This window comes from Pelodiscus sinensis, chromosome 2 (genome assembly GCF_052426305.1).
Source record: "Pelodiscus sinensis isolate ZL-2025 chromosome 2, ASM5242630v1, whole genome shotgun sequence".
NCBI lineage: Eukaryota > Metazoa > Chordata > Testudines > Trionychidae > Pelodiscus > Pelodiscus sinensis.
In genome coordinates, this window is record NC_143053.1 from 23,236,972 (window position 1) to 23,262,962 (window position 25,991).

Below are 25,991 nucleotides of genomic sequence, written 5' to 3' on the forward strand. Positions count from 1 at the left end.
TTAGTGCAGATGCTGCAGTTCCTTTGCCAACATTGTTAAAGTACCTCCCTGAATAACATAAGCTATGCAGGTAAAAGAAAAGAACTCTCTTGCTGGTTACAAACTATATCTCTACAAGGGTTTTGCCAATATAGCACCATTGACTAGAGGTGTGATTTTTTTTGTCGGGTTGCTAGCTGACATAGCTATGCTGACAAAGTTTGTAACAGAGACCTAGGTTTTTGTTTTTGATGAATGGACATATAAGATGGCACTGTAACCGCTGGTTGTGTTCATGGCAGAATTATTTCCTAACACACTGGGAAGAAACCATCTGAGTCTTTTGAGTTGTTGTTGAGCCCCTCACTACTGCAGCAGTAGTTGCTGTTGTTGGAGCTGTGAAGCCTGCTGCTGCATCTGGCTTTCAGCCCACCAATGGCGGAAGAACAGTGCGATCCACTCTGTGTCAGGGGGTGGTTATGCCCCCATTCTCCTCCACAGATGAGCTGATGTGACTGTCCCTCTGCTTTAAGGAGACCATAACTCCTCAAATTTCAGTCTGCTACGGTAGTCTCCAAACAAAGAAGAAAAGGGGAGAATTCTCAATAGGCCCCAGAGCTGTAAACAGTCTGGGCTCTAGTCTGCAACCAAGCAGAGCTATAGCTCCAGCCCAGTCTGTGGGTAGGATTGCCAGGTGTCCGGTATTTCCACCTCCTGTCAGGTAAAAAAATTCAGAAAATACCGGACACCTAAAATTTCCACTGTTTTCTGATTTTTTTCCCCAGCCAGGAGGCAAAAATACCAGACGCCTGGCAACCCTAGGACACACTTGGCAGCTGAGCCCAGCTCCCAGCCTCCCCCTCCCTGGGCCAACACCCCCAGCCCCCGGACCCACTGCTGACCTGGTTCCACAGGGAAGCTAAGTTCTGGCTTGAACAAGAACACAAAATGGCCACCAGCAAAAAGCCTAAAGACCAAGGGGAAGCAATGCGTTCCCCGGGTCTTAGTGCTCAACTGCTCCCCTGTTCCTATCCCTATTCTAACTCTACAGTCACTCTGAAAGGGGCCATGCTGTTTTATTATTTATTTATTTATTTATTTGTTTATTTATTGCTTAATAAGCCTCAGAGTCTTTTTTTTTTTTTTTTTTTTTTTTTGCTCAACAACTTTGGTCCCCCCCTTTTTTCCTCAACAGAATTTTTTCCCCTGTGTTTTTTTTGGGGGTGGGGGTGGTATTTGGTATTTTTGGTTCAACCATCTGACAACCCTATCTGTGGGGCTCAGGCAGGAGCGAGCACCAGGCACAGTCCATAGAGTTCATTCAGGGCAGGTCTGAGGAGTGCAGGTCTTCTGGCCTAAGGAGGGGGAGTACTTGTCATCCTATGAGTGGAATGGTCAGTGGGGGGGTTGGATCCGCTCAGCTCCACAGTATCCCAGCCTAGGTCCCTAGCAGTGGTGGAGTGTTCTGCCTCTAAGTCAGTGGGAAATCCATCTGCACCATGCTGACTTTGTATTAGGCCAGCTCTCAACCAGATTGTTTTCTAGCTTCCCTGGGCTGCTTCCTACTCTTTCTGTGCCTAGGAGTCATCCTCAGCTCCCCAGGATATACCACCACGGAGAGTGGTAGCAACTCCTCAGTGTTGGGAGTGGCAGGGCTCTCTGGAAGCTCAGGCAGGCCCTCAGGGCAGTTGCAGTGCTCCAGTGTCTGTCTGTCTCACCAGCTCCCTTCCAACTAAGCTGCTGGCCTGGCCTTTTATACTTCTGCTTTCTGTCCCGCCCCTCTGCTTCCAGCATGTGGGGTAGGGTCCTCCAGGTTCCTCCCACCAGGCGGCTTGAAGTGTTCCTTCCACATCCACCCAGAGGGAGGCCAGGCTTCCTTGCTACAGGTACATACCAAGAACTGGATAGAAGCATAACTTGGACCCATTCGAGTGTGCGTGTGCCTGTATATGCCACCATTTCTTTTTCTATAAATGGTAAATATTAAAAGCTTAAAGGAAATATGCTCTATATAATCTGTGTCATTGGAATGTGCTCCTACTCAGACTAAAAACATACCCGATTTAACTCAAATAGTTGGGATTACAGCTGTAGTTTATTTTAAAAGGAAAAAAACCCACATCCTTTATTCTGTAGAACACAGAATCTGCACTCCCACAGACTGAATTTGCTATAAATGAACTGTAACAGGCAAAGTCTGTACAAGATTTGCTTTGCAACAGAAACTACAAAATGGATTTTGTCTGTGCAGTGCATTTTATTGCTTCCCACAATGGGATATCATCAGAAAAATGATGAACCTAGCATGGGGGGGGGGGGGGGAGGGAGTAGAAAGAAAAAAAAGGCAGAGGAGTGGTTATTATCTTGACACCATCTTAGAATTATAGAAGAATAGAATTAATTATAGAATTAGGTAACTTACCTGGAGTTGTCTGGGCAGGGGACTGGTGGCGTGGGGGGTGCAGGAGTCAAGGAAGTGACTTGGGGATGTGGGGTAGGGGAGTGCAGGAGGCTGGGGGTGGGTGCAAGAATGAGGGTTGGTGGGTAAGGGGTTCAGGGGTTCCATATGGCACAGGCCTTTGCTCTTCTCCCAGCTCCTGGCCCCCTATTCCCCCCCCCCCCCCGTGTGCCAGGGTCATTTTCTCTCCCCTGACTCCACTCCACCCCCGCCATCTCCACGAGTATTTTCATTCCCCCAAACTACCCCCTTCTCGGCAACCAGGGTATTTTCTTTTCCCTCAGATGCCCCCAGCTACCGGGGCCTTTTTTCTCTACCCCCCACTCCAGTGCTGTGGCCAAGTATCGGGAGGGGGGGAAGGGGAGAAGCCATGCCAGCATCACCATAGCCGAATTGTGGCCTCCCCTCTTACCCGTGCCACAGCAGGAGGGGACCGCTGCCAGCCCTTCTGCAGCCAGATGGGGGCCGAACCCTGGGGCCAGCCCCAGGACAGGATGCTGCGGCCAGATGGGAGCTGGGCACCAATTGGGGCCTTGTTGGCTAGGCTGCCACATGAGCGCTAGTGTAGCGCCTATGAAAGTTAGTTCGAACTAACTCTGTAGTGTAGACATACCCACTGATACTGGAAATGTGGACAGGATCTGATTTGTGTCAGATTTGGACATAGATACAGCGAGTAGGGATGTGAATGGGTAACCGGTTAACTGGGAAGCATCACCATTAATGGGCTGGGAGTCGGCAGCCTCATGCGACGGGGGAGGAAGGAAGCGGCAATGGGTGGGAAGGGTGCCGGACCCACCCCCCCACTGCCACTTTTGCCCAGCGCTAGCCTGGCGACTCCCAGCCTGTGAGCCCACGTGGTCTGGGAGCCAGCCCTCCTCCATCCCCCGACTTCCACTTTCACCCTCCTAATTCCCCTGACTCCCAGCCCATGCAGAAGTAGCCAGTCTGGAACAGCCCCTTCCCACAGCGTCTCCCCGCCTGCCCCCATTTTATCAGTGTAACTTAACATTTAACTTGTTAATTGGTCAAATACGATTTTACATCCCTAATAGTGTATGATGACAACAAGCAAAATAAGGGGCTCTGGGGGAAAGTGCAGACAGTTTTATGTAGTTGCTTTGGCCAGCTCTGCACGTTTTGTAGTTTGGCTTCACTGTCTGCTTGAGGTTCCCCCTTGTGAATAGGGTGTAGAGCCAGGCTAGCAGCTCTGTGAAAACTCCCCTCCTCCCCCCAGTCTAGGAGGTACTTCCGGCAAAAATGGCTATGCCTGGGGAATCCCCAGGCCCACAAATTTCTGCTGTTGCAACAGCTACAGTGGGATAATAGTAATGCTGGGGACTGGATTTTCTCAGAGCCAGCCCCTAGGCTCAGTGGAATGCAAAGTTGGCACCGCTGCATATCTCCCCACCTCAACGAGAGTGTCTCCTCTCATAACTGAGACCTTAGCTCCATATTTCTTTCAAATAGACTCCCTTGTGCTTGGGCTCTGTTGAATAGCCGGCTGTCAGCCACATAATTATGATTTGGGTCTTTTTAACACACATTTTTATACGAGCTTTACAACAAGAGAGGAATAACAGGATCACACATGGGGTATGTGAGGAGGCATTTGTAATCCCTTTGGCTAGTCTCTGGATGCTGAAACACTGCTCAGTTACGTGTTTTTTTCACTGGAGAACCTCTTGAGCTTTTCATCTTTTGAACGCAGCAGGATCCTGTATGATTACTGCAGCCTGATGCAAAAAGAGCAAGGGGCAGAGGCCGTGTGGTCTGGAGAATGCTGGCAAATGTTATTTAAACTGTAGGGGTACGTCTAGACTACATGGCTCCGTCGACGGAGCCATGTAGATTTGTTGTTTTGGAAAAGGGAAATGAAGCCGCGATTTAAATGATCGCGGCTACATTTACATTTACATGGCTGCCGCGCTGAGCCGACAAACAGCTGATCAGCTGTTTGTCGGCTCGTGCGCTAGTCTGGACGTTCCCCCTGTCGACATCAAAGCCCTTTGTCGGCAGCCCCGGTAAACCTCATTCCACGAGGAATAACGGGGCTGCCGACAAAGGGCTTTGATGTCGACAGGGGGAACGTCCAGACTAGCGCGCGAGCCAACAAACAGCTGATCAGCTGTTTGTCGGCTCAGCGCGGCAGCCATGTAAATGTAAATGAAGCCGCGATCATTTAAATCGCGGCTTCATTTCCCTTTGCCTATGTGTCTAATCTACATGCCTCTGCCGACAGAGGCATGTAGTCTAGACACAGCCTAGAAGTGCAGCAGATTGATTATAAGGCCATTAGTGCTGATAATGCTACTTATGGCTCTCCTCAGCATTCCAGTGTCACGTTTTATAACCATTTAATTACCACCTGTTTTAAATACAGCCGAGATTTACCATTACAAACAACTCTGTCAGTGTCTTGTTGATGATAACAAAGAAGAGTGTGTTGACAGAGTAGACAGATGGTAACAGCTCTGCTCATCCTATTATGTGTCTATATCAATAATAGACCTAATAGTGGATCTAGTTTTCCTTTTATAAAAGATACTCTTTTCCTGTAATGACTCTTTTAATTTGGTAACATTTTCTTTCCTAAAGCGACGAGGAGTCCTGTGGCACCTTATAGACTAACAGATTTATTGGAGCATAAGCTTTCTTGGGCAAAGACCCACTTCATCAGATGAATGTACAGGCAGTCCCCGGGTTACGTCAATCCAACTTAAGTCGGGCCCGTAGTTACGAACGGAGGGGGCACCCCTAATGCGGGGTGCCTCCCCCACTGTCGCCGCCTCTGGCGGCGTGGGGGGGCACTTCCCCCCAGCAGACCAGAGAGACGCGGAGCTAGCACCCCCCCACCAGCAGACCAGGGAGACGCGGAGCGGCTTTTGTCGCTGCGGAGGACGCGGGCGGCGGGACCACCGAGACGCGCCGCGGTCTCGCCGCCCTCGTCCTCCGCGGTGAGAAAAGCCGCTCCGCGTCTCCCTGGTCTGCTGGGAGGGGGCGCAGCTAGTGCGCCCCCCCCAGCAGACCAGGCTTTTCTCGCCGACGCCTGGGGTAGAGCAGCTGGGGGGCTGCCAGGTTGGTCCCACAGCGCCGAGGTGTGGCGCTACTGAACCAACCCAGCAGCACCCCAGCTGCTCTGCCCCAGGTGTCCCCAAGTCAGCCGCTGCTGAAACTGACCAGCGGCTGACTACAGGAATCCAGAGGCAGAGCTGCTCTGCCCCGGGCTTCCTGGAATCAGCTGCTGATCAGTTACAGCAGCAGCTGACTTGGGGATACCTGGGGCAGAGCAGCTGGGGTGCTGCCGGGTTGGTCCAGTAGCGCCAAGGAGTGGCGCTGCGGGACCAACCCGGCAGCACCCCAGCTGCTCTGCCCCAGGCATCCAGATTCAGCCGCTGTGGAAACTGATCAGCGGCTGATTCCAGGAAGCCCGGGGCAAAGCAGCTCTGCCTCGGGCTTCCTGTAGTCAGCCGCTGGTCAGTTTCAGCAGCGGCTGAATCGGGGACACCTGGGGTACAATATGTACCAGTTCCGACTTACGTACAAATTCAACTTAAGAACAAACCTACAGTCCCTATCTTGTATGTAACCCGGGGACTGCCTGTAGTGGAAATTCCAGAGGCAGGTCCTAGTTACAACAGTAATCTTTTCCTCAATGTTTAATTTTACTCTATGTTGTTAAAGGAGGTGGGAGACAAAACCCTTTATCAGTCCTTGTGAATGTTACATGTTAGAGTTTGACTATACACAAAATTATCAAGGACATCAAAGTGTCCTAAAGTCATCTTAGCAGCTGCCAGAAGGGTCTTCAGGACATAAAGGGATCTTTGATTGGTACAGCTCTCTTCTAGTGAGTCGATGCTGCTGTGGAGCTGCTATCTAATAATCTAAGAATCCTGATATGTGAGAATGATATGTAATGGTATGAATATTGTATGTGGCCTGGCCAGTGACGGAAAGTCACTATAGAAATCTGGAGGTTATTATAATTTATTATATGAATGCAATGTTCTACCTGAGCTATTGGAAGTACTGGCATGGATCTAACACAGTGGCAGACAAGGCAAAGGTGGAAGCTGGTAGCTTCAAGGATGATCTATTGTGTCTCCAGTGAAATGCCACTGCTGAGAGCCTAGAGATCAAGAAGACACTAAGCAGAATAAAAACAGCTCTCAAAAGAGGCTGTCACAGAGAAAGTTGTTGTGGAGAGAGTCTGAAGAAGTTGGTCTTTCCCATAGTCCAGGGAATGTTAAGCCCTTGGGAGAAGCAGGCACCCATGTAGATTGCTCATTGTTTTAAGATCTGATTTCTCTTAAGTGTTTTGGCAACAAATAAAGACATTGCTCTAAGCAGGTTGTTTGGTCACTGGTTTCTACTGCCACTGCTCGCTGAGGGAAAAGAACACCAGGTACTGAATGTAAGTCCGGCTTGCTGAGGTAATCACTGTGGGTACGTCTACACTACAGCGCTAGTTCGAACTAACTTAGTTCGAATTAGTTAATTCGAACTAAGCTAATTCGAACTAACGTGTCTAGAACTAAAAACTAGTTCGAATTAGCGTTTTGCTAATTCGAACTAGCAAGTCCACATTGAGTTGACTCTGAATAGGGCTTAAGGATGGCCGGAAGCAGTGCCGGCAGGGCATAAGAGGAGGACTTAGAGCATGGAGATGCTGTCTCAGGTTAGCCGAGGGCTGCGCTTAAAGGGTCCCGACCCCCACCCCGGACACACAGTTCTAAGGGGTGCCCCGCTTGCAAAGAAGTTCTGGCTTGGAGTGCCCAGAGTACCCACACTGGGCACATCACACCACTCGGCCATCAGCCCGGCTGCACTTGCCGCAGGCTGCCATCTGGGGAGAGGGGGCAATCGGGGGGCTGCAGGAGAGCTTCCACCCCCAGAAGCCCGCAGAGCCAGCCCAGTCCTCCCCATCGGGGGCTCGTACCCCATTCCTCCCTCACCTCCTTCCACTTACCCTTCCCTAGCCCCCCTTCTTATTGATGTACAAAATAAAGATAATGTTTCTTCCAACATTGACTCTGTCTTTATTGAACAAAACTGGGGGAGACTGGGAAAAGGAGGTGGGAGAGGGGAAGAGAGAGGCTGGGAGAGGGGAGGGAAACTAACATGATCAGGGGTTGGGAACAGGTGCCAGATGAAGAAAGGCTACAGAGACTGGGACTTTTCAGCTTAGAAAAGAGGAGACGGAGGGGGGACAGGATAGAGGTCTCTAAAAGCAGGGGTTGGGTGGAGAGGGTGCATTCAGAAAAGTTCTTCCTGAGTTCCCATAAAGAAGGACTAGAGGACACCAAAGGAAAGGAATGGGTAGCAGGCTTGAAACTAGTAAGAGAAAGTTGTTGTTCTTGACAAAGCAAATAGTTAACCTGCGGAACTCCTTGCTGCAGGAGGCTGTGAAGGCTACAACTAGAACAGAGTTTAAAGGGACGTGAGATCAAGTCATGGAGGTTGGGTCCATGGAGTAGTCTTAGCCAGGGGGTAGGAGTGGTGTCCCTGCCCAAAGTTTGTGGAAGGCTGGAGAGGGATGGCACGAGACAAATGGCTTGGTCACTGTCTTCGGTCCATCCCCTCCAGGGTCCCTAGGGTTGGCCGCTGTCGGCAGACAGGCTACTGGGCTAGATGGACCTTTGGTCTGACCCAGGACGGCCATTGTAAGCTCAGGGCTCAGGGTCGGGGGTCTCAGTGGACCCCCTTGATTTTCATGCACACCTGCTCCTGGGTGGCCAGGCTGGCAGCTCTCCTGCCCTAGACGGCCACTTTCCTGTGCCTAGTGCGGAGATCGTGGACGAGGTCCACGATGTCCGCACTAGCCCAGGAAGGTGCCCGCCTCTTGCGGTCCAGGGCAAACTCCCGGGAGCCGCCAGCCTGGTCCCGGGAAGAGGGGGTGGGCTGGGGGACATTGGGTGGGTGGCTCTGTGCCGTGCCAGGTGCAGGGTCTGCCGGCTGGGTGCTGGCAGGCTTGCACCTGGCATGGGCACCGTAGCCAGCCCGTGCCCCTTTAAGGGGTCCGGGGCCGGGAGGGGGGCATAGAGTTTCCCTGGTGTTGGCCAGAGTGGCCACCAGGGAAAGCTGGGGAGGGCTAGCCTCCCATTAGTTCGAATTAAGGGGCTACACACCCCTTAATTCGAACTAGCTAGTTCGAACTAGGCTTAATCCTCGTAAAATGAGGTTTACCTAGTTCGAACTAAGCGCTCCGCTAGTTCGATTCAAATTCGAACTAGCGGAGCGCTAGTGTAGCGCCTATTAAAGTTAGTTCGAACTAACGTCCGTTAGTTCGAACTAACTTTGTAGTGTAGACATACCCTATTAGCCTTAGGTCTGCAGGCCTGTGCCTGGTCTGAGAATGGGAGAATGGTGTGATTTCCCTTCCCACTTTCCTCAAGAGTGATGATGACCCAGGGCCTGACAGCTGAGTGATGTGCAGTTGAAGAGACAAGGAGTCAGAGATGTAGATAGCCTGGTAACTGTGGCAGCCAATCCTTCTCCCTGTGGTTAGCCTGGGGGTTATGACTAGGAGAAAGGAGTTATATCCTTAGGCTGTGTCTAGACTGGCAAGTTTTTCCGTAAAATCATCTGCTTTTGCGGAAAAACTTGCCAGCTGTCTACACTGGCCGCTTGAATTTCCGGAAAAGCACTGACGATCTCATGTAAAATCATCAGTGCTTTTCCGGAAAAACTATGCTGCTCCCGTTCGGGCAAAAGTCTTTTTCCGAAAGACTTTGCGCAAAAGGGCCAGTGTAGACAGCATAGTACTGTTTTCTGCAAAAAAGCCCGGATCGTGAAAAAGGCATTCGGGGCTTTTTTTGCAGAAAACTGCGTCTAGATTGGCCACGGATGCTTTTCCGCAAAAAGTGCTTTTGCGGAAATGCATCCTGCCAATCTAGATGCACTTTTCCGAAAATGCTTTTAATGGAAAACTTTTCCGTTAAAAGCATTTTCGGAAATTCATGCCAGTGTAGACGTCGCCTTAAAGTGCCCCTAAGATGCCTAAATAACCCCATAGGGCTCTGTGCAGTGGTACAGCTTAGTACAAGGCCACAGTGAATTGTTCGAAGGAATCAGTCTGATGCAAACCAAAAGTCGTTTTAGGCCACCTTTGCACTCACAGAGCCCCATGGAGCTGCACTGCATGGTCTGTACTCAGTGCAGTTATATGAGCTGTGTAAGTCTGCCATGCCCTCCCAGACCTGCATCTGTGTAAGAGCCAGTTGCAGTCTAGCTTTTGGTATAATGGAGAGCACATAAAACTGTCCAGTCCTCTTCATATCTAATTTTAAGTAACTGAATACCCTGTTGTGCCTCTGGCCATGAATGTAAGTCCTGCTGTCCTCCAAATGAGCAGACCCCTCTATCCCAACTCTGTCTTGTTGACTGAACAAGTCAGAACCTGGGTAATGTAGTGACTTAGTAACCCCAAGGTGAGCTCTATAGGGTATGTACAGTGCACAGTGAAGACAATATATGGGTTAGGCTCTGGTTCTGTTCCCATTGAAGTCAACAGAGATTTTGACTTTGATCTTTAAGGGAGCAGGATTGGACCCTCGAACTCTGTGTGGGGTTACATCAGAGATTAATTGAGCTCTTTGCCTATAATATAAGCTCCTCAAGACAGAGGCCTGCTTCTGTTTTGTTTTGGTGTTTTTCATTTGTAAGGCACTAATTAACTGGTGGTGGTACTATATAAAAATAGGAATAAGATAGCTGTGCTTATTGTTTAGCTCATGACATTTTCTTTTTAATTGTGAGACCAAACCAAGCAGACCCACGTGACAGAATAACATTTCTGAAGAATGCTAACCCACCTGTCTGTCACTAGTCCTCTGCTGCAGCCTTTTCTTGCCTCTGGGAGAGGGAGGAACGAGGGAGGTGGGTTTGGAAAGGCTGGCAATGAGGGCATCCAGCACATATTATAAATGTTAAATTGTTTGTCGGTTTATGACATTTGCTGAAATCTAGGGTTTCAAAGTTGTCCTTTAAAAATTGGAGCACACATTCGCTTTGGCAAGGAGCCTAAAGGTCAACTTGTTTCATGTGACTGATCTCTCCAGAGCAATGTTATAACAGCCTGAGCTTGTGGACCTGGGCAAACATTTAACGAACGTTATTGCTCTTGATGCTCTCCACAGAGGCCTGGCTCTGTGCCATACGAGTCAATGGGAGCTCTGCCATTGGCTTCTAAGCCATAATAAGTGCATAGACTGTAAGCCCCTTGGCACAGGCACTATATTTTTATCCTGTTTGCACAACATCTAGCACTGTGGGGTCCCATTCGATTCTGTATTAATCTGCTGGTTGCACCCTGCTCAGTGCCATAGTAACACAAGTAATAATAGTCATTTGAGCTGGAGTTCTTCAGCTAGTCACCCAAGTGAGGAGGGTTTGACCTTAATATTTTCTCCCAGTTCCCTCCACCAGCTATTCCAGCACTTCAGGTTATTTTCTCCTGTTATTCTTGTCTGAATATTGGACCTGAGTCAACTCCTACTGAAGTTAAATCTTTCAACTGACTTTATTAGAACTTGGAACTGGCCTTTAAGATTGTACGTTCTTTTGAGCAGAAATTCTGCTTTGATTTAGAGTGTCATACAGCTATAAATAATCGTAAAAAAATCCTGTGACTCAAGGATATCTGGCAGATGCCAGCTTGCAGAAGGCACAGGGCTACACAGGGTGACTGAAGATCCTCTGCACAGGGGCATCAAAATGGGGGGGGGAGCGACAGGGAGTCCTGTCGCTTTTTGCAGACCCTCAGGGTAGGGTTGCCAGATGGCTGAAAGAAAAATACCAAACACTCCCCCCCTAAAAAAAAAACCATCGGGAAAAAATTTTGTTGAAGGGAAAAAAAGGGGGGGGGGAACAAAGTTGTTATTACACATGTCCAGTATTGTCTGATTTTTTTAACTGGACAAAGCGCACAAAAACCGGACTATCCGGTACAATACCGGACACCTGGCAACCCTACCTCAGGGTGAGCAATGGGAGAGAGGGGAACAGAGAGGAGTGTGCAGGGGTAGAGACCTGGGGAGAAGGGATGGTGGGAGTGCAGGGGCTCAGGAATGGGGTGGCAGTTTGGGGAGAAGGTGATGTAAGGGCTGAGGCCTCAGGGAAGGGGAAGTATAAGGGGCAGGGCCACAAGGTGCCAGTACATAGAGCCCTGCAAATCTGAGGATATCTGCATTATATTGATGGGCATCTGCTAGGGTTGCCAGGTGTCCAGTTTTGAACTGGACAGTCCAGTATTTGAGCTTTCTGTTCAGGAAACAAATTGAGAAAATATCAATGTCCGGTATTTTCTAAACGAGATGTAATGTAGATTGTGATGTAATGACAAGTGTGTCCGGTATTTTTGTTGAAACCATCTGGCAACCCTTGTATCTGCCTCTGCAGATGTGGATGTGGATGTCCACAGCTCATTTTTTGCAGATACAAATGCAGATACGAATACAAATTTTGTATCTAGAACCCTGCAAATTTGTGGATATCTGCAGGTATCTGTATCTGTGGATATGAATGCAGATACCCATGGCTCATTTTTGCAGAGATAGATGCGGAGAGGGATACAAATTTTGTATCTGCACAGGGCTCTACCAGTAGCTCCCTCACTCTTAGGGAGCTTCCGTCACTCCTGTCCTTGCATCTGTCAGCTATCTGATGGTTCTTCAAAAATATCATGTAAGGTCTCTATTAAAACAGCGTGACACTTGTTGTCATTGTGAGATGTCTGTATGGAAAGTACTTGAAGCACTCTGTGTATATACAACAGTTATATTCTGTGCAATGTGGCAACAGATTTGCACTTGAACTAAAAAAGGAAATACATCTCAAGTACATAGCTGTCACTGTTTTCTATCCCAGAGCCTACCTCTGGCTGGCAAAGATGTGCTTTCAGCCCCATTTGCAAAAGTTGCTTCTGCACTGTAGCGTAGAGAAAATCTATTACAAATTGGACCTCCCTGGTCCAGCACCCTTAGGTCCTGACCAGTCCCAGATGAGGGATTTTGCTGGACTAGGGAATGTAATATCTGCCACTTTCACCCCCGCTACCAGTCCCCTCAGCCCTAGACTGGCCATCAGCCTCCTGGCCAGCTCCTCCTCTCCCCACTGCCAGCCCTGCTACTCTGCCAGTCTTCCCGCCCCCCCCCCCCCCCCCCCCAACACACACCTTCTCTGCTAAGTCAGGCAGCCTAGCTCAGCTGGCTCATGGCCCTGCCAGGCAACCCAGCTGTGTTGCACCAGGCAGCCCAGCTGTGGGGAGCCCAGCCACTGGCCCTCTATCAGGACTCTCTGGTCCTGGGACATCCGTTGCCCTTCTAGGCCACTGGTACTGCTGGACCACAGAGTCCCGGTTTACAGAGGTTCAACCTGTAGTATGACAGCGAACAAGCCCATCTAGGGCCTTTTCTTTCACATTCCTTTTGTGTTACAAGTTTTGGTTTCTTAAGCAAGTTTCTACCCAAGACATATGGGACAAAGATATATACAGGCCTTTCTTTGAATCTCCTTTCCATTTTTATTAAGAGCCTTTGATACTTAATGGCAAGTACATGAAGATGAATAAGCTGAAAAACAAAGCTTGGGACAAATAGGGCTTACTTAATGTTGATACAGGGTCCCAGAGCTAAAATCTCCCAACCTTGTAGTGGCACTGAAATGCTTTAGAGCTTGATTGGTCCTTGAATACAGTGTGAAACTGCAACCAGTGAAAATTGCTCACACAAGTTACTTACAATGCATCCTACCAACTGCATAGCTCTTCTCCGGGCAAGCTGTTTCCTGCAGTACCGTTCCTACAACTGGGGCGGGGGCGGGGGCGGGGGTGGGAGAGAGCAGCAGTGGTTGGAGCTGGTTCCTTCCCCCGTAAGTCGTATCCAACCTGTGAGGCTTGTTCCCCGCCCACCTCGCAGGAAGGGGGTGCAGAGCTGGAGTGTCAATGAGGACTCCCCACTGCAGAGGGAGGGCGAGCACCAAGCCCACAGCCCACCTGCAAGATGGTTATGGACCACTAGTGGTCTGAGGACCATACTTTGCAAACCACTGAATTAGACCAATCCCATTTTTTGGTGTACACCAGGCTTTAGTGACTTGCAGCCTCTATTATCGACCTGCTGTGCTGAAGTCGACCAAAAACATGTTTGAAAAGCAATTAGCAGCCTGTGAAAAACAATACATTTTACTGTTTTAACCTGATTCTGGCCTGCCTGGAACATGTTGAATTGGCATTTGTGATCAGTGAAAAAAAAACTATCTTGATATGCCAAGTCAACTGCACTCGCTGCTCAGCAGCTGCTACAGGCAACCTTGTCCTGTGGAGAAGCTGGGTGAATATGCTGGCATTAACAACTGAACAATGTAAAAGCCTGGGTGGATGGAAGAATTTTCTTGTCAGTAAATTGAAGATTAAAGAAATTGTGTAAGGACAAAAAAACAGTGTCCATTTTCTGGGATATTTAAGAGTCCACTGAAAGTTTGAAACACAATTGTATTTACATGATATGGGCCAGCTGTGAAATAAGTGTTGTGTACTATAGTAAATCCCAACATTTTCTTTAAAGCTACATGTTAAACCCAGAAGGGTTTAAGACTCAAGTTATGGAATAGCAACCCTTGCAGATTCACTTTCTTCTTCAACAGGATTTAAGGCCATATCCCATTGACTAAAGGGCTTAGTCCATTGTAGGAAATGGTCAGTTGGTAACAGGAGCAAGCCTCTTGTAGCATGCTGGACCTCAGAGAAACTTCCCGATACTATTTAAAAATGATAAACCTACGATAGAAATAGTTCTTTCCTTCTTCCAAATGTAAAGTTATGCTGCCTGCCAGCCCAGGAGGGCTACCTTCAGTCCTAGACCGGTGACAGGTTTAAGGTCCTATAATGTGTGACTCGTCAGAGATATGGATGGGAAAGTTATATTGTCGTTAAAAAGAGATTTTCAGCTGCTTGCTGTAGTTTGTGGTGACACAGGGGTAATGCCACGATTCTGTGAATGCAGAGTTGGGTTTCTGTAGTGGTTTCTTCAGTTGCTGAGTTGCTGAGCAATTCCTCTGTTCAAAAAGCGCTGTGCTTCTCATGAGTCTCTGGTCGATTGTTTTAATTCTTCTGCTTCGTTGTTGGAGTTTTGCTGTTTGTGTTTAGTGGAAACAGTACTCTCAGGGTATGTCTACACTAGCCCCCTAGTTCGAATTAGGGTGGCTAATGTAGGCATTCGAACTTGCAAATGAAGCCCAGGATTTAAATATCCCGGGCTTCATATGCATGTTCCCGGGCAGGCGCCATTTTTAAATCCCCTTAGTTCGAACTGACTGCCCGCAGCTACACGCTGATTTGTATGTCTTGCTACTAGTAGTATGGAATGTCTTCAAAGCACATCTGAATCTTTTCACTCTATACTGTGGGTCCAGTTCTCACGACTGTAAGGTCCCATGATGCTGTTTTGGCTGCAAAAGTCTATAAAGAGGAAGGAAATTGCCTTGGGAATAATTCCTGCATAGGGTCTCAGGCAGCATAGAGCTGATACAGGAGCTTTGTGGAAGCCTATTACCAATCCTATGTGATGCTGATGACAACAGGGGAAGGTGAGGGCAGGGAGGAGGTGAAGTAAGAGTAAATAATACTGCTTTTATTCTCTGCTTTCCAGAGTCCATGGAGGGAGGGGAATTCTTTAGAGGCAGAGCATAAGTTGGAGCACCCTTGAGGTTGCGCTAACGCACACCAAAAGCTGATTGCCCCAGGATATAGAGAGCAGAGGGACAGACTAGCTGAAAATGGAATCCTGGGTGGAGCAAGGGACAGAGTTAGCACTGATAACTCGGTCATTGACTTTCAGTGTGACTTTGAGGAAGTTGTTTAGTTTGTTTGTGTCAGTTTAGCCATCTGTAAAACAGGTATAATAATACCCAGTGTAATAACTTCCCTTGATGTGTGCCAGTTCCAGGATGTCCTGTACTATTTCATGATTTGTGTGACTACTGAAGTAATGGCATGTTCCAAAAACATAATGCCCTTATTTTTCCTCACAATCGCTAGAGGTTGATAAATTTGTTCTGACACTTCAACTTATTCATGTAAATAGAAAAATTATAGTGTACTGGCAACACCAGACACCTTGAATTTCATCGGAGAGTATGGGTGATTGGAGAGATAACGATACAAAGTAACAGAAGAAAAATGAGCACACTTGTAAGGCACATCAAAAGCTTTGACTTCATTTCTGAAGTTTAGATACACTACTTTAAATGCAAACCTTACTTTTAAGAGTATTAGGGAACACTGCTTGGCATTGTGAAGAGGGGGAAGCCCTGGCAAATATAAGTAGTATAGTTGGCTACCAAAGAAAATTTGTAGTTTGTTGCATGCACTGTAGTGTCTCATGTCATATTGTTTTGTGGATTTGCAAGACTTTGACATAGCTTACCATGTAACCATGAAAAAACACCTTATAAAAAAAGTACAGGCAACCCCTGCACTTACGACCTATATGGTTCCTGGAGAACTGTCGTAAGTCGAGCTGTCGTAAGTCAAACCCTTATTTCCCACAGGTGCAATGTTATAAATGGGGGTTTCGTTCCTGGCCTGCTTTGCCTCCTGGGAGTTGTAGTCCCCAGCGCACCAGGCTTGAGAGGCCACGCTGGGCTGGAGCAGGGCGGTTGCTAGGGACGGGCCGCGCAAATATCCCAGGCCCACACCAGTGTTGATCAGGGCCTGGGGCAAGGCCCCAGCCTGGAGGGGCACCAATTCAAACACCACTCACTTTGCCTCGTGGGAGTTGTAGTCCCCAGCACGCGCAGGGTGCCAGTTCAAATGCTGCCCGCTTTTCCTCTTGGGAGTTGTAGTCCCCAGCTCGCCAGGCTTGAGAGGCCCCACTGGGCCAGAGCAGGGTGGTCGTAAATGCAGGGGGTTGTAAGTCAGGCGGTCGTAAGTCAGGGGTTGCCTGTAGGCCTCTGGAGAAAATCAAAGGATGGCAATGTAGCCATGATACCAATCTTTCACTATGAAAGAGTCAGACACTTCTAGTTACAAAGCTTACCCTGTGCCCACGAAAGCTCATGATACCATCTACATGTTTTATTAGTCTATAAAGTGCTACCAGATCATTTGTTGTTTTTTAAGTTTATCCTGTACAGACTAACTGGGCTACCCCCTGAGCTTCTGTATATGCATACAGTAAGGCTATGTCTAGACTGCAAGCCTCTTTCGAAAGAGCCTCTTTCGAAAGATACTTTCGAAAGAGCCTCTTTCGAAAGAGAGCGTCTAGACTGCACGTTGAACTTTCGAAAAAGTGGCTTGCTTTTCCGAAAGAAAGCATCCAGTGAGTCTGGATGCTCTCTTTCGAAGAAACCCTATTTACATTGAAGAACGCCTTCTTTCGAAAGAGGAACTTTCGAAAGAAGGCGTTCTTCCTCGTGAAATGAGGTTTACCGCCATCGAAAGAAAAGCCGCGTTCTTTCGATTTAATTTCGAAAGAACGCGGCTTGAGTCTGGACGCAGGGGAAGTTTTTTCGGAAAAAGGCTACTTTTCCCGAAAAAACCCCTGAGTCTGGACACAGCCTAAGAGATGTACCCTATGTATGCAAATGTCATTTTTCTTAGACTAGACACTTAACATGGAACTAACTGGCTTACTCATGGCAAGATTCTTCAGTACTTTGGCTATAGTTAACATATGTCTTTAAATTATTAGGACCTGGCCAATAACCACCTGTCCACTTACCTGGTAGATTTACCTTTCCGCTGCTCTTGGTTGATTTGTTGTGTCTCTTCAGGGCAGTGCCCGAGTTGTCTTTAATGTCAGGCCCTAAGCAACAATGAGCGTTCACTTTTTAAACTTTACATAACTTTTAGGTTTTGTGGGACATGTACCAAAAAAACCTTACATTTTTTTATGAAAATATGTATGGAAATGTATTGTTTTGTTATCTTATTTAGGGAAAGCATAATCTTACTAAAAAAAAGAGAGAGATGAATTACCTTTGTATTGAAACTTGCCACTAGAATTCATAGATTTCTCACAAGTCATAGTTCATGACAGAATTTAAAATTGAGGTGAGTGGGCAGTAATGATTGTTCGAAGAAAAAATGTTGACAGAAAATAAATATAGTAAATTGAAGGATCAGGAGGGAAAGTTCCTTTGCTTATGTTAATGTTTGTAATAGGTACCTAGCGGAAAGAGGATATAAATTTTGCAACAGAGTTCTCAGAACTATAGAAAAATTACTAATTTAATCTAGGATATGAATAGACCAATGTTCAGTTCTGGATGGGACTATGTTGCCAGAGCTTGTTATAAAAGGTGTCTGTTTATTGAAAAGGGCACAGTCAAAACATTCTTAATAATGTTAATAAATTGGTAATCGCCTCCCCTCCAGATTTATAATAGAACATTGGAAGTTTGAAATCTGGTTCCGTATTAAGAAATGTCTAGCCACAGTTTCCACCCCTACTCCATTGAAATAAAATTCTGTCTGGTTGTCTGTCTAAACTTTTTGCTCTATCACTTACGTATCATAGTTTGGGAGTACTGTATGGTTGTTCACAAGTGCTTAGTTAAAGACACTGATTATTTTTTTTTCTTAAAGAGCACTGACACCTCTTTTTTAAATAAAATAGAATGCAAGCATACATAGACAGAATTACTGTACACAGATAAAGAAAAATGTGTTGGTCACACTTTGGGCCAGTAGGGTTGTCACTTCTCCAGGCCTGGCCTGGAGTCTCCCAGAATTGGTATCAATCTCCTGGTGACTATTGAAAGCAACTCTGGATATTTTAATAGGATATTTTAAGAAAATGACATTGTCACATGGGAAAATTTTTTTCCTGGAAGGGCTTCAGTCAGAATTGGCAATCCTAATGATTAGTGAACCCTGTGTCTTTAAGAGCTGAAGCAAGATATGAAGAGTTAAATGGAAATCTTTGTCCAGTTCTTACTTTTTGTGTGTGCGAGAGACATTATAGGATATTTGTACTCTCTCAGAATATTAAACTTTTCTGATTTGTAGAATGTCATTTAACAGAGATCTGCGGCTGTTGACAGATCAAGAAGTTTAGTATTTCAGAATCTTTTGGCATGCAGTAAAGGTAATAAATACTTGAGGTGGCGTATGTTTGATCATGAGAACAGGTGTTGTTTCTGAAGGAAAGAGGATGGAAACTTAATACCAACAAATGTACAGTAATACTTGCTCTGATTTTTCCACTTCAGCATACAAATGACTAAACTATTTCCTGTGGCCCTATCGTACAAACCATAATTTTGCTTGTTTTCCTGGAGTAAATGATAACACTGTTAGTTTATCAGTGTTAGTTTTGATAACAGCACTTATAGCTAATTAAGGCAAGATTCTCCCCTCATTTTCTATCTCAGCAGTGGCACAGATTTAACTGAAGGTTTGCCCTTTGGTCTCAGTATTAGAATTAGAGACAAACTATACAGTCATTGATATTTATGCAGTCCTAATGTAAAGGAGAACAGAAATTGAAACTATGGTCCTGATCTTTCTCAGAGTTACTACACCTGTGTTATTCTAAAGTAACTAAATTGACAACAACCACAGATAATGCAGGATTTATGCTGTAGTAGCTATGAACTGAAGTCAGTCCTGTGTGCGTTACAGGGAAAAGCTTCACTGAAAAATAACTTGTTGAGATATTTAATTCTGAATTGCTCTGAAACTGTCTTGGTACTGAACCCACTGCATTTGAAATTCTAGTATATGATATTTCTGTAAAGCAAAGGCCACGTCCCTGTTGAATAATCAAATTGCTCAGCTGATCTGGCCTTTCTGGAGCCTGCCCAGGCACATGTAGGATGACTGCTGTCTGGATTCTGCTTCTTCCCAGGTTTTTCTACAATGTCTCTTTGCAAACATTTGTGTTACTGGGGGTAGATAACACTGGCTGTAGTGGCATTAGATTAGTTGGCCCTGGTCTTTTTTCCATTCTGCTGCTTTGGTGGTGTGTTTGCATTCGCCCTCTCCTCTCCTACTGACAGTGGTCCATGTAGACCAGGCCTGGGCAAAATATGGCCCACCTACTGAATCCAGCCCACGGACGCAGCGGGGAGTCCCAGGCGGGCTCCCCTGCTTGCCCCACACGCCACTCAGAAGAGTGGCTGCAGGGTCCTTTCTCTTTCAAAACTGTGATCCCAGAGGGGAGGGGTGGGGAAAGCTTCAGATGCTGCCCCTGCCCCCAGCACAATGCCATTGGCTGGTTTCTGGCATGGGGGAGCTGCCTGTTCGAATAACAAGGAGCACACAAAGCACCATGCTCCCCCTCCCCTCCAGCTCAGTTATTCACACAAGCACATGGCCCTGCAGCCTGTGCAGGAATGGGGCAGGCAAGCAGGCTGGCTGGCTGGTTGAAAAACGTTTTAAGCTCTGCACGCATTTAGCTCTGCAGTCAGGCAGTCTGCTGGCTGGTAAGTCTGCTGGCCAGAGCTTGCCTCTGGCACTCTAGTTCCTCCCTTCCCCAACCCTTTGCTGCCCCACTCAACATAACCAAACCCTCTGTCCCCTTCCCGCACCCATGCCCCCTCTCAGATCTGGCACCCCAATTCCCTGCCCCAGCTCACAATCCCCTCCTACCTTCGGTTACAACCCAACCTCCTGCATCCAAGTCCCTTTCCCTAGGTCACAAACCAAGCCCCTGAATCCTAGTCCTTCATCCCATACTCCACACCTCCTCCATTAATATAATGTCATGGAAGACTGCGGCCCTCCACCACTTTCCAAAATCTTTGAGTGGCCCCCCCATCAAAAATTATTGCCCACCCCTGATATAACCATTCATATGGTTCTTATACAGGTTGGACCTCCCTGGTCCGGAACCCTTGGGACCTCAGTGGTCCCAGATGAGGAAATCTGCCAGTCCAGGTAAGGTCCCCTGCCACTGGCCCCCTGAGCCTGCCACCCCTTCTTGCTGTTGGCTCCTTTGGCCCAGCTGCTGGCTGACACATCTGCCCTGGCCATGCTGCCAAACCTGCTGCTCCAGCCCCATTGCCAGCCCGTCAGCACGCAGCCCTAGCCCCGCTGCTGGTGGCATGTGTCCCTGGCTGAGCTGCCCTGTTCCAAGCTGGGTTGCCGTGGCAGCACCAGCCCAGCTGCCAGCCAGCACGCAGCCCCGATAGGGCTGCCGGCCTGCCCCAGGGCCCCCAGCTGGGTTGCCATAGCCCCGGCTCCACTGCTGTGGTCCCTGAAGGGCTTTCCCTGCTGGGCTGCTGCGTCTCGGCCTTACTGCTAGCCAGGCTGCTGTGGCCCTGCTCCCACTACTGGGCCAGCATGCAGTCCCAATCTGGCTGCCGTAGCATAGCCCCACTGCCAGGCTGGCACATTTGGGCTGCTCCTGCCCTGCTACCATGGCCCCACTACTGCCACTGGGCTGCTGAGGCCCTGGCCCTGCTACCACCAAGCCTCCTTGTGAGCAGGGCTCTCAGCTGCTGGCCCACCTGCCCTGAGGCTCTCTTGTTCAGGAACATATATGGTACTGCTAGATCACAGATGTTGCTGGATCAGGTAGTCCCAGTTTAGGGAGGTGCAACCTGTTCTAGGTCTTTTCCATGGTTATCAGGACATCAGCATAGTTGCTTTGTCAGTATCGTACAATGCTTTCCCTCCCCTCTTTTGTGCCATATCACCTGTGATAAGACCTGTGTCGGAGAGAGGGAAAGCCAGTGCAAAATAATGCCCTTCAATCCACTTAAGCAAGAAGGCTAAATACTGTTCTCATTGGATTCCATCCTTATGGGCTTCCGCAGTATCAAGATTTGGCCCTGAATGCAAGGCTGATGGGCGTCTTAATTGTTATGAGGGGCTTGCATTGGCTCTCTGCACAGAGCTAGCTCATCCTGAGAGAGGATAAATAAGAAAAAAGTTTCCATCTGGAAACAGGATCTAGGATAACTTGAATGACTGTCTTCAATGAAGTTTCTTGCTTGGGTGAATTTTTCCATTAGCATTTGCACACCTTGGAAAATAGTCTTTTAGGTTTTATTTTTTTGTTTACCAAGCAACTAATGAAGTTGGCAATTAAAAAGGGCTTCCTTAAGAGAATGCACACAGTTTGCATGCCCTCTAACTCTCCCTGCAAGGTCTTGAGACTCTCTCTTTGAGCCGGTTAGGGCACTTTGTTCCTTTCAGTTTCTCTTTGTCAACCTCCACTTCCTGGCCATGCTTCCGTGGTAATGAAGGAGATTTACTGAAGGCCATTCTTTTGTTTTTTAAACAGAACAATTTGAATATGTCTATAGGAGTTAGACTCTTCAGGAGCATGTATGATAGAAAAGATGACAAGATTTACCTGTAACACTCTCGTCTTAAGATATTTTCTTTTGTCATCTGTGCACAGTTACAAAGACTTAATTGTGGGGACCTGGGACTTGGCAGAACTGTGTGTAAATGAAGTGCTTTTTTTGGAAGCTGCATTGCCTGCCTTCCAAATTACAAAAAAAAAAAAAAAAAAAAAAAAAGCATTTGAACATATGTCAGTGGATTAATTCATTTGACTACCGCTTTCACCTTTTTTTTTTTTTTTTTTGGTGGGGGGGACATGAGAGGAGGTTGGTTCTGCAGAATGGAATTTTAATTGCTTGACCACAATTATGAATTTGCAGTACGGCAAAAGGGCATGATTATTAATTAGTACTGACTACAAGGTTCTCTGGCACTGGGTTGTAGCATCAACAGGATGAGTTTAGACAGCTCCAGACTGAAATTACAGTCTTCCAATACATCTAGTTATAATTATGTAATGACTAGATTTTCAGTCCCTGTGGATTAAACCACGTACTAAGAATACACACTCTGGTTTCTTAAAGAAAACGGTAGAAAATGAATGAGATGTTAATACTTCATGATAACAGCTGCTCTTATATACTATTCAGTGGCTTTTCCTATCCCTTTTTACTAAGTGCTTTTGGTTTGGTCCATTGTAGACCTTAGATTAAAAAATAAACAACAACCAAACATCTCAGTGATTTCTGCTGCTTCTTTCAATCACTATTAGAAACTTGTGTGTCACTGTATCTGAGAAGAAGCACCATCTCTGGTATTTTCTGTTCCTAACATGGAATTTATCAGCAGTCATTACTTTCTCTTTTTTCTATTAATAATCAGTATTTGTATTCTATATTATAGTTTTTGAGTATTAGGGGCCTAACCTTGAAGTGAATGGTAAAACACCCATTGAAGTTAGTGGGTATAGGCCCCTTTGATACCAGAGTATGAAACAGAAATGATTAGGCCTATAATGTATATTACCATTATTCTAGTCATAGTTATGCCCATGTGACCACATTAATTCAGTGGACATATTGAATAGTGGTGCTGCATGGATTAGAAAGACACATGATACAAAAATATGATATATACATAGTGTCAAATTTTGCCATCCATTACAAACATGAAACCTTCTTTGTAACATGCCATCATTGTTATAGAGAAGGGCTACTCGACTTTGGAAGCTCCAGGGGCCACAATGATACTCACAGCACGTGCTGGGGGCCGCAACTTAAGTGTGGTTTCATGTACATGCAAATATATATGCAAATATATGCAAATAGCTTATTTCACAATGACTGGCATAAATACAAAGATTAAGGCAAGACTACATAACACACAGGCCCCATTTAAGTCAGTTCTGCTGATATTAATAAAATGCAATATTTACCCAATTTCCACCTATATGACAGCACTTTTAATGAGCAATGACAGTCCAGGAATTTAACTACTAAAACGCATATCAACAGAAGACCGTTATATTGACTATTTTTTTGTTCGGGGCTGAGTGTTGATAGCCCTGTTATAGAGAGACAAGGTGGGAGAGGGAATATCTGTTACTGGACCAGCTTCTGACATGAGAGAGACAAGGTTTTGAACTACACAGAGCACATTTTTAGGTCTCAGAAGCTTGAAAGCTTGTGTCTCTCTCCAATAGAAGTTGGTCTGAAAGCTATTACCTCACCCACATTGTCGCTCTAATATCCTGGGACCAACAGAGCTACAATATATCATTTTTATAGGCGTGCATTCTCTCTAGCTCGCTCTCAAAATATTTGAAAACACAAGAACATTAAATCCCCCCTGGAAAAACTCTCTAGAACTTGAATAGGTATGAAACCAAGAGTGTTCTGCAAAAACCGGATTCAGTAGAAATTGATCTGTAGACTTTAGATCCTCACTGTTCCTTCTACAGTTTTTTAAAATCATCCTATAGAATTCTTTGGCAGAGATGTAATTCTCTATCAAATTCAGTCAGTGGATTTTTTTTTCTTTTTGTATTAAAGTCTGGGATTTTCAGAATTACCTGTGGAAATTAGATACCAATCTCCTTTTGAAATTTAAGGGAGCTGAATGTCTAAGGGAGTTTAAAACTACCAGACAGATGCTACAGAATTTTTCCCTCATGGGAATTTTCTTAGACTGCACTGCATTTGGTTATCAGATCACTGGAAAACATGTTGTTTTTCTAACCAGTTCGCCTGGTAATATATTTCCCTTCAGCCTTTTCATAGAGGCTTGTGAAATAGTGCAGCAGCTTGTCATGATGTCACCATTACATTGCATGGAAACTCATTTGGCAGCAGTTAGGGAACAGTCTTTGCTTCAGTTCCCTATCTTGGGAATTAAATTCACATTTTACTGTTCCTGCTTAATGTTTAGATTCCGATCCAAATGTTTAACTTCAGCTTCAGTTTTTTACCCTTTTCTTAATTTTAGTCCTGTTGCTTCTATGTGCACATAGCTCCCGTTGAAGAGCGTGGGAATTGCACTGATGTAGTAGTTACAGCATTGGGCCCAAAGTTTTGTTTGGCAACCAAATGCTGGCATATCACTAGTACACTGTTTAGTAACCTATTGGAATTTACTTTTATCAGGTAGTTCGAAAAACTCTGGTTTCAAAATAATCCATTAAAAAAATACTTAGGCCATGTCAAAACTAGAAAAATTGTTTTTTTTCACACCCTTGACTGACAGTGATAATGTAGACATAGCCCTTATCTACAGCCATGGAGATGCATTGCTGTAGCCCTTTTCATGAGGATGCTCAAAGCCGATGAGAGTTCTCTTGTCAGTTTAATAACTCCTGCTTCCGTGAGAGGCAGTTGCTATGTCAGCAGCAGACACAGCACTATCCATGCTGGTGCTTAGGTGGGTATAATTTATGTTGTTCCAGAGTGTGGATTATGTAAGTGATCTGTAGTGTAAACTATGGTTATGGCTACACTAGGGAGCATACAGCAGCGCAACTGCATTGTTCTTCTGCCACTGTAAGCACTGTGATTAGGTCAGTGTAATTTATGTTGCACAGGGAGGTGGCTTATTCACGAGGCTGAACAATCTATATCATTATAAAGGTTAAAAGGTGACTTGATCATGGTCTATAAGCACCTGCACTGGAAAGAGAAAGGCCTGATAGTAGGCAGCTCTTTTATCTGTCATGAAAAAGATGTGGCAAGATCCAGTGGTGTCTTTTATTGAACTGACCATTATTGGTGAGAGAGACAAGCTTTCGAGCTTACACAAAACTCTTCTTCAGGTCTACTTCACCCACCTCATCTCTCTAATATCCTGGGACTAACCTGGCTACAACCACTCTGCAAATTCAAACCTGAAATAAGGTGCAAATTTTCAGTAAGGAAGGTAGTTAACCTTTGCAACAATTCATGTGGGGATGTGGTGGATTGAACTCCTTAAGTCAGTGGTCCCCAACCTTTTGGGACTGCTGGGCACCCAGGGGCAGGGCCACTCACACGCCGGGCACCAGGGGGAAGGGCCACTCACGTGCTGTGTGCCTCGGGCTGGCGCCGCCCCTATGCCGCACACCCGGGGCCGGCACCACGCTTGTGCAGCGCGCCCAGGGGCCGGTGCCGCCCATATGCCACGCGCCCAGGGCCGGCACAGACCTTGTGCCGTGCACCCTGGGGCGGGGCTGCCCATACGCTGTGCACCCAGGGGCCAACACCACCCAGGCACCACGCACCTGGGGGCGGGGCTGGCCCTGATCACTCGGCGGGTGCACAGAAATGGCCCGGCGGGCACCATGGTGCCCACGAGCATCACGTTGGGAACCACTGCCTTAAGTCAAGACAGACTGGATGCCTTTACATTAAAGCTGGATTTTTTGTTTTACAATATTCTGTAGTACAAAAAAGAAGTTATGGGATTGCCCAATAGAAACAATAAATAACAATAATAATTGTAAGAATTCACATTGGACCTATGAACTTATTGAGTGTTTGTTTATTTGCTTTTTTTAATAGTGAAGTACATGCGAGAAGCAACCCCGTATGTGAAGAAAGGTTCTCCAGTTTCAGAAATTGGGTGGGAAACTCCTCCACCTGAATCTCCTCGGTTGGGAGGTGTATCTTCTGACCCACTGTCGCAGCTTTCTCTCTCCATCCACAGAGACAGAAAAACAATTCCACTCAAAATGTGCTATGTTACACGCAACATGGCTGTGTCAGATCCAGAAAACAGGTAAGCGATGGCTTTGTCAAGGTCTAATAGTAGGCATTAGAACATACAAGTGAATTTGGGCCCACCGCT

At 46.6% G+C, this 25,991-nt stretch overlaps 1 protein-coding gene across 1 annotated transcript in view; it reads left to right on the plus strand.

Moving 5' to 3' along the window:
* The window catches only part of SNTB1 (syntrophin beta 1), a 195,532-nt gene that overhangs the window by 65,503 nt on the left and 104,038 nt on the right, over positions 1-25,991 (plus strand). Inside the window, exon 2 of the mRNA XM_006137515.5 lies at positions 25,706-25,922. Within this exon, the coding sequence (XP_006137577.3) occupies positions 25,706-25,922 (217 nt within the window). The remainder of the gene's footprint in view (positions 1-25,705; positions 25,923-25,991) is intronic.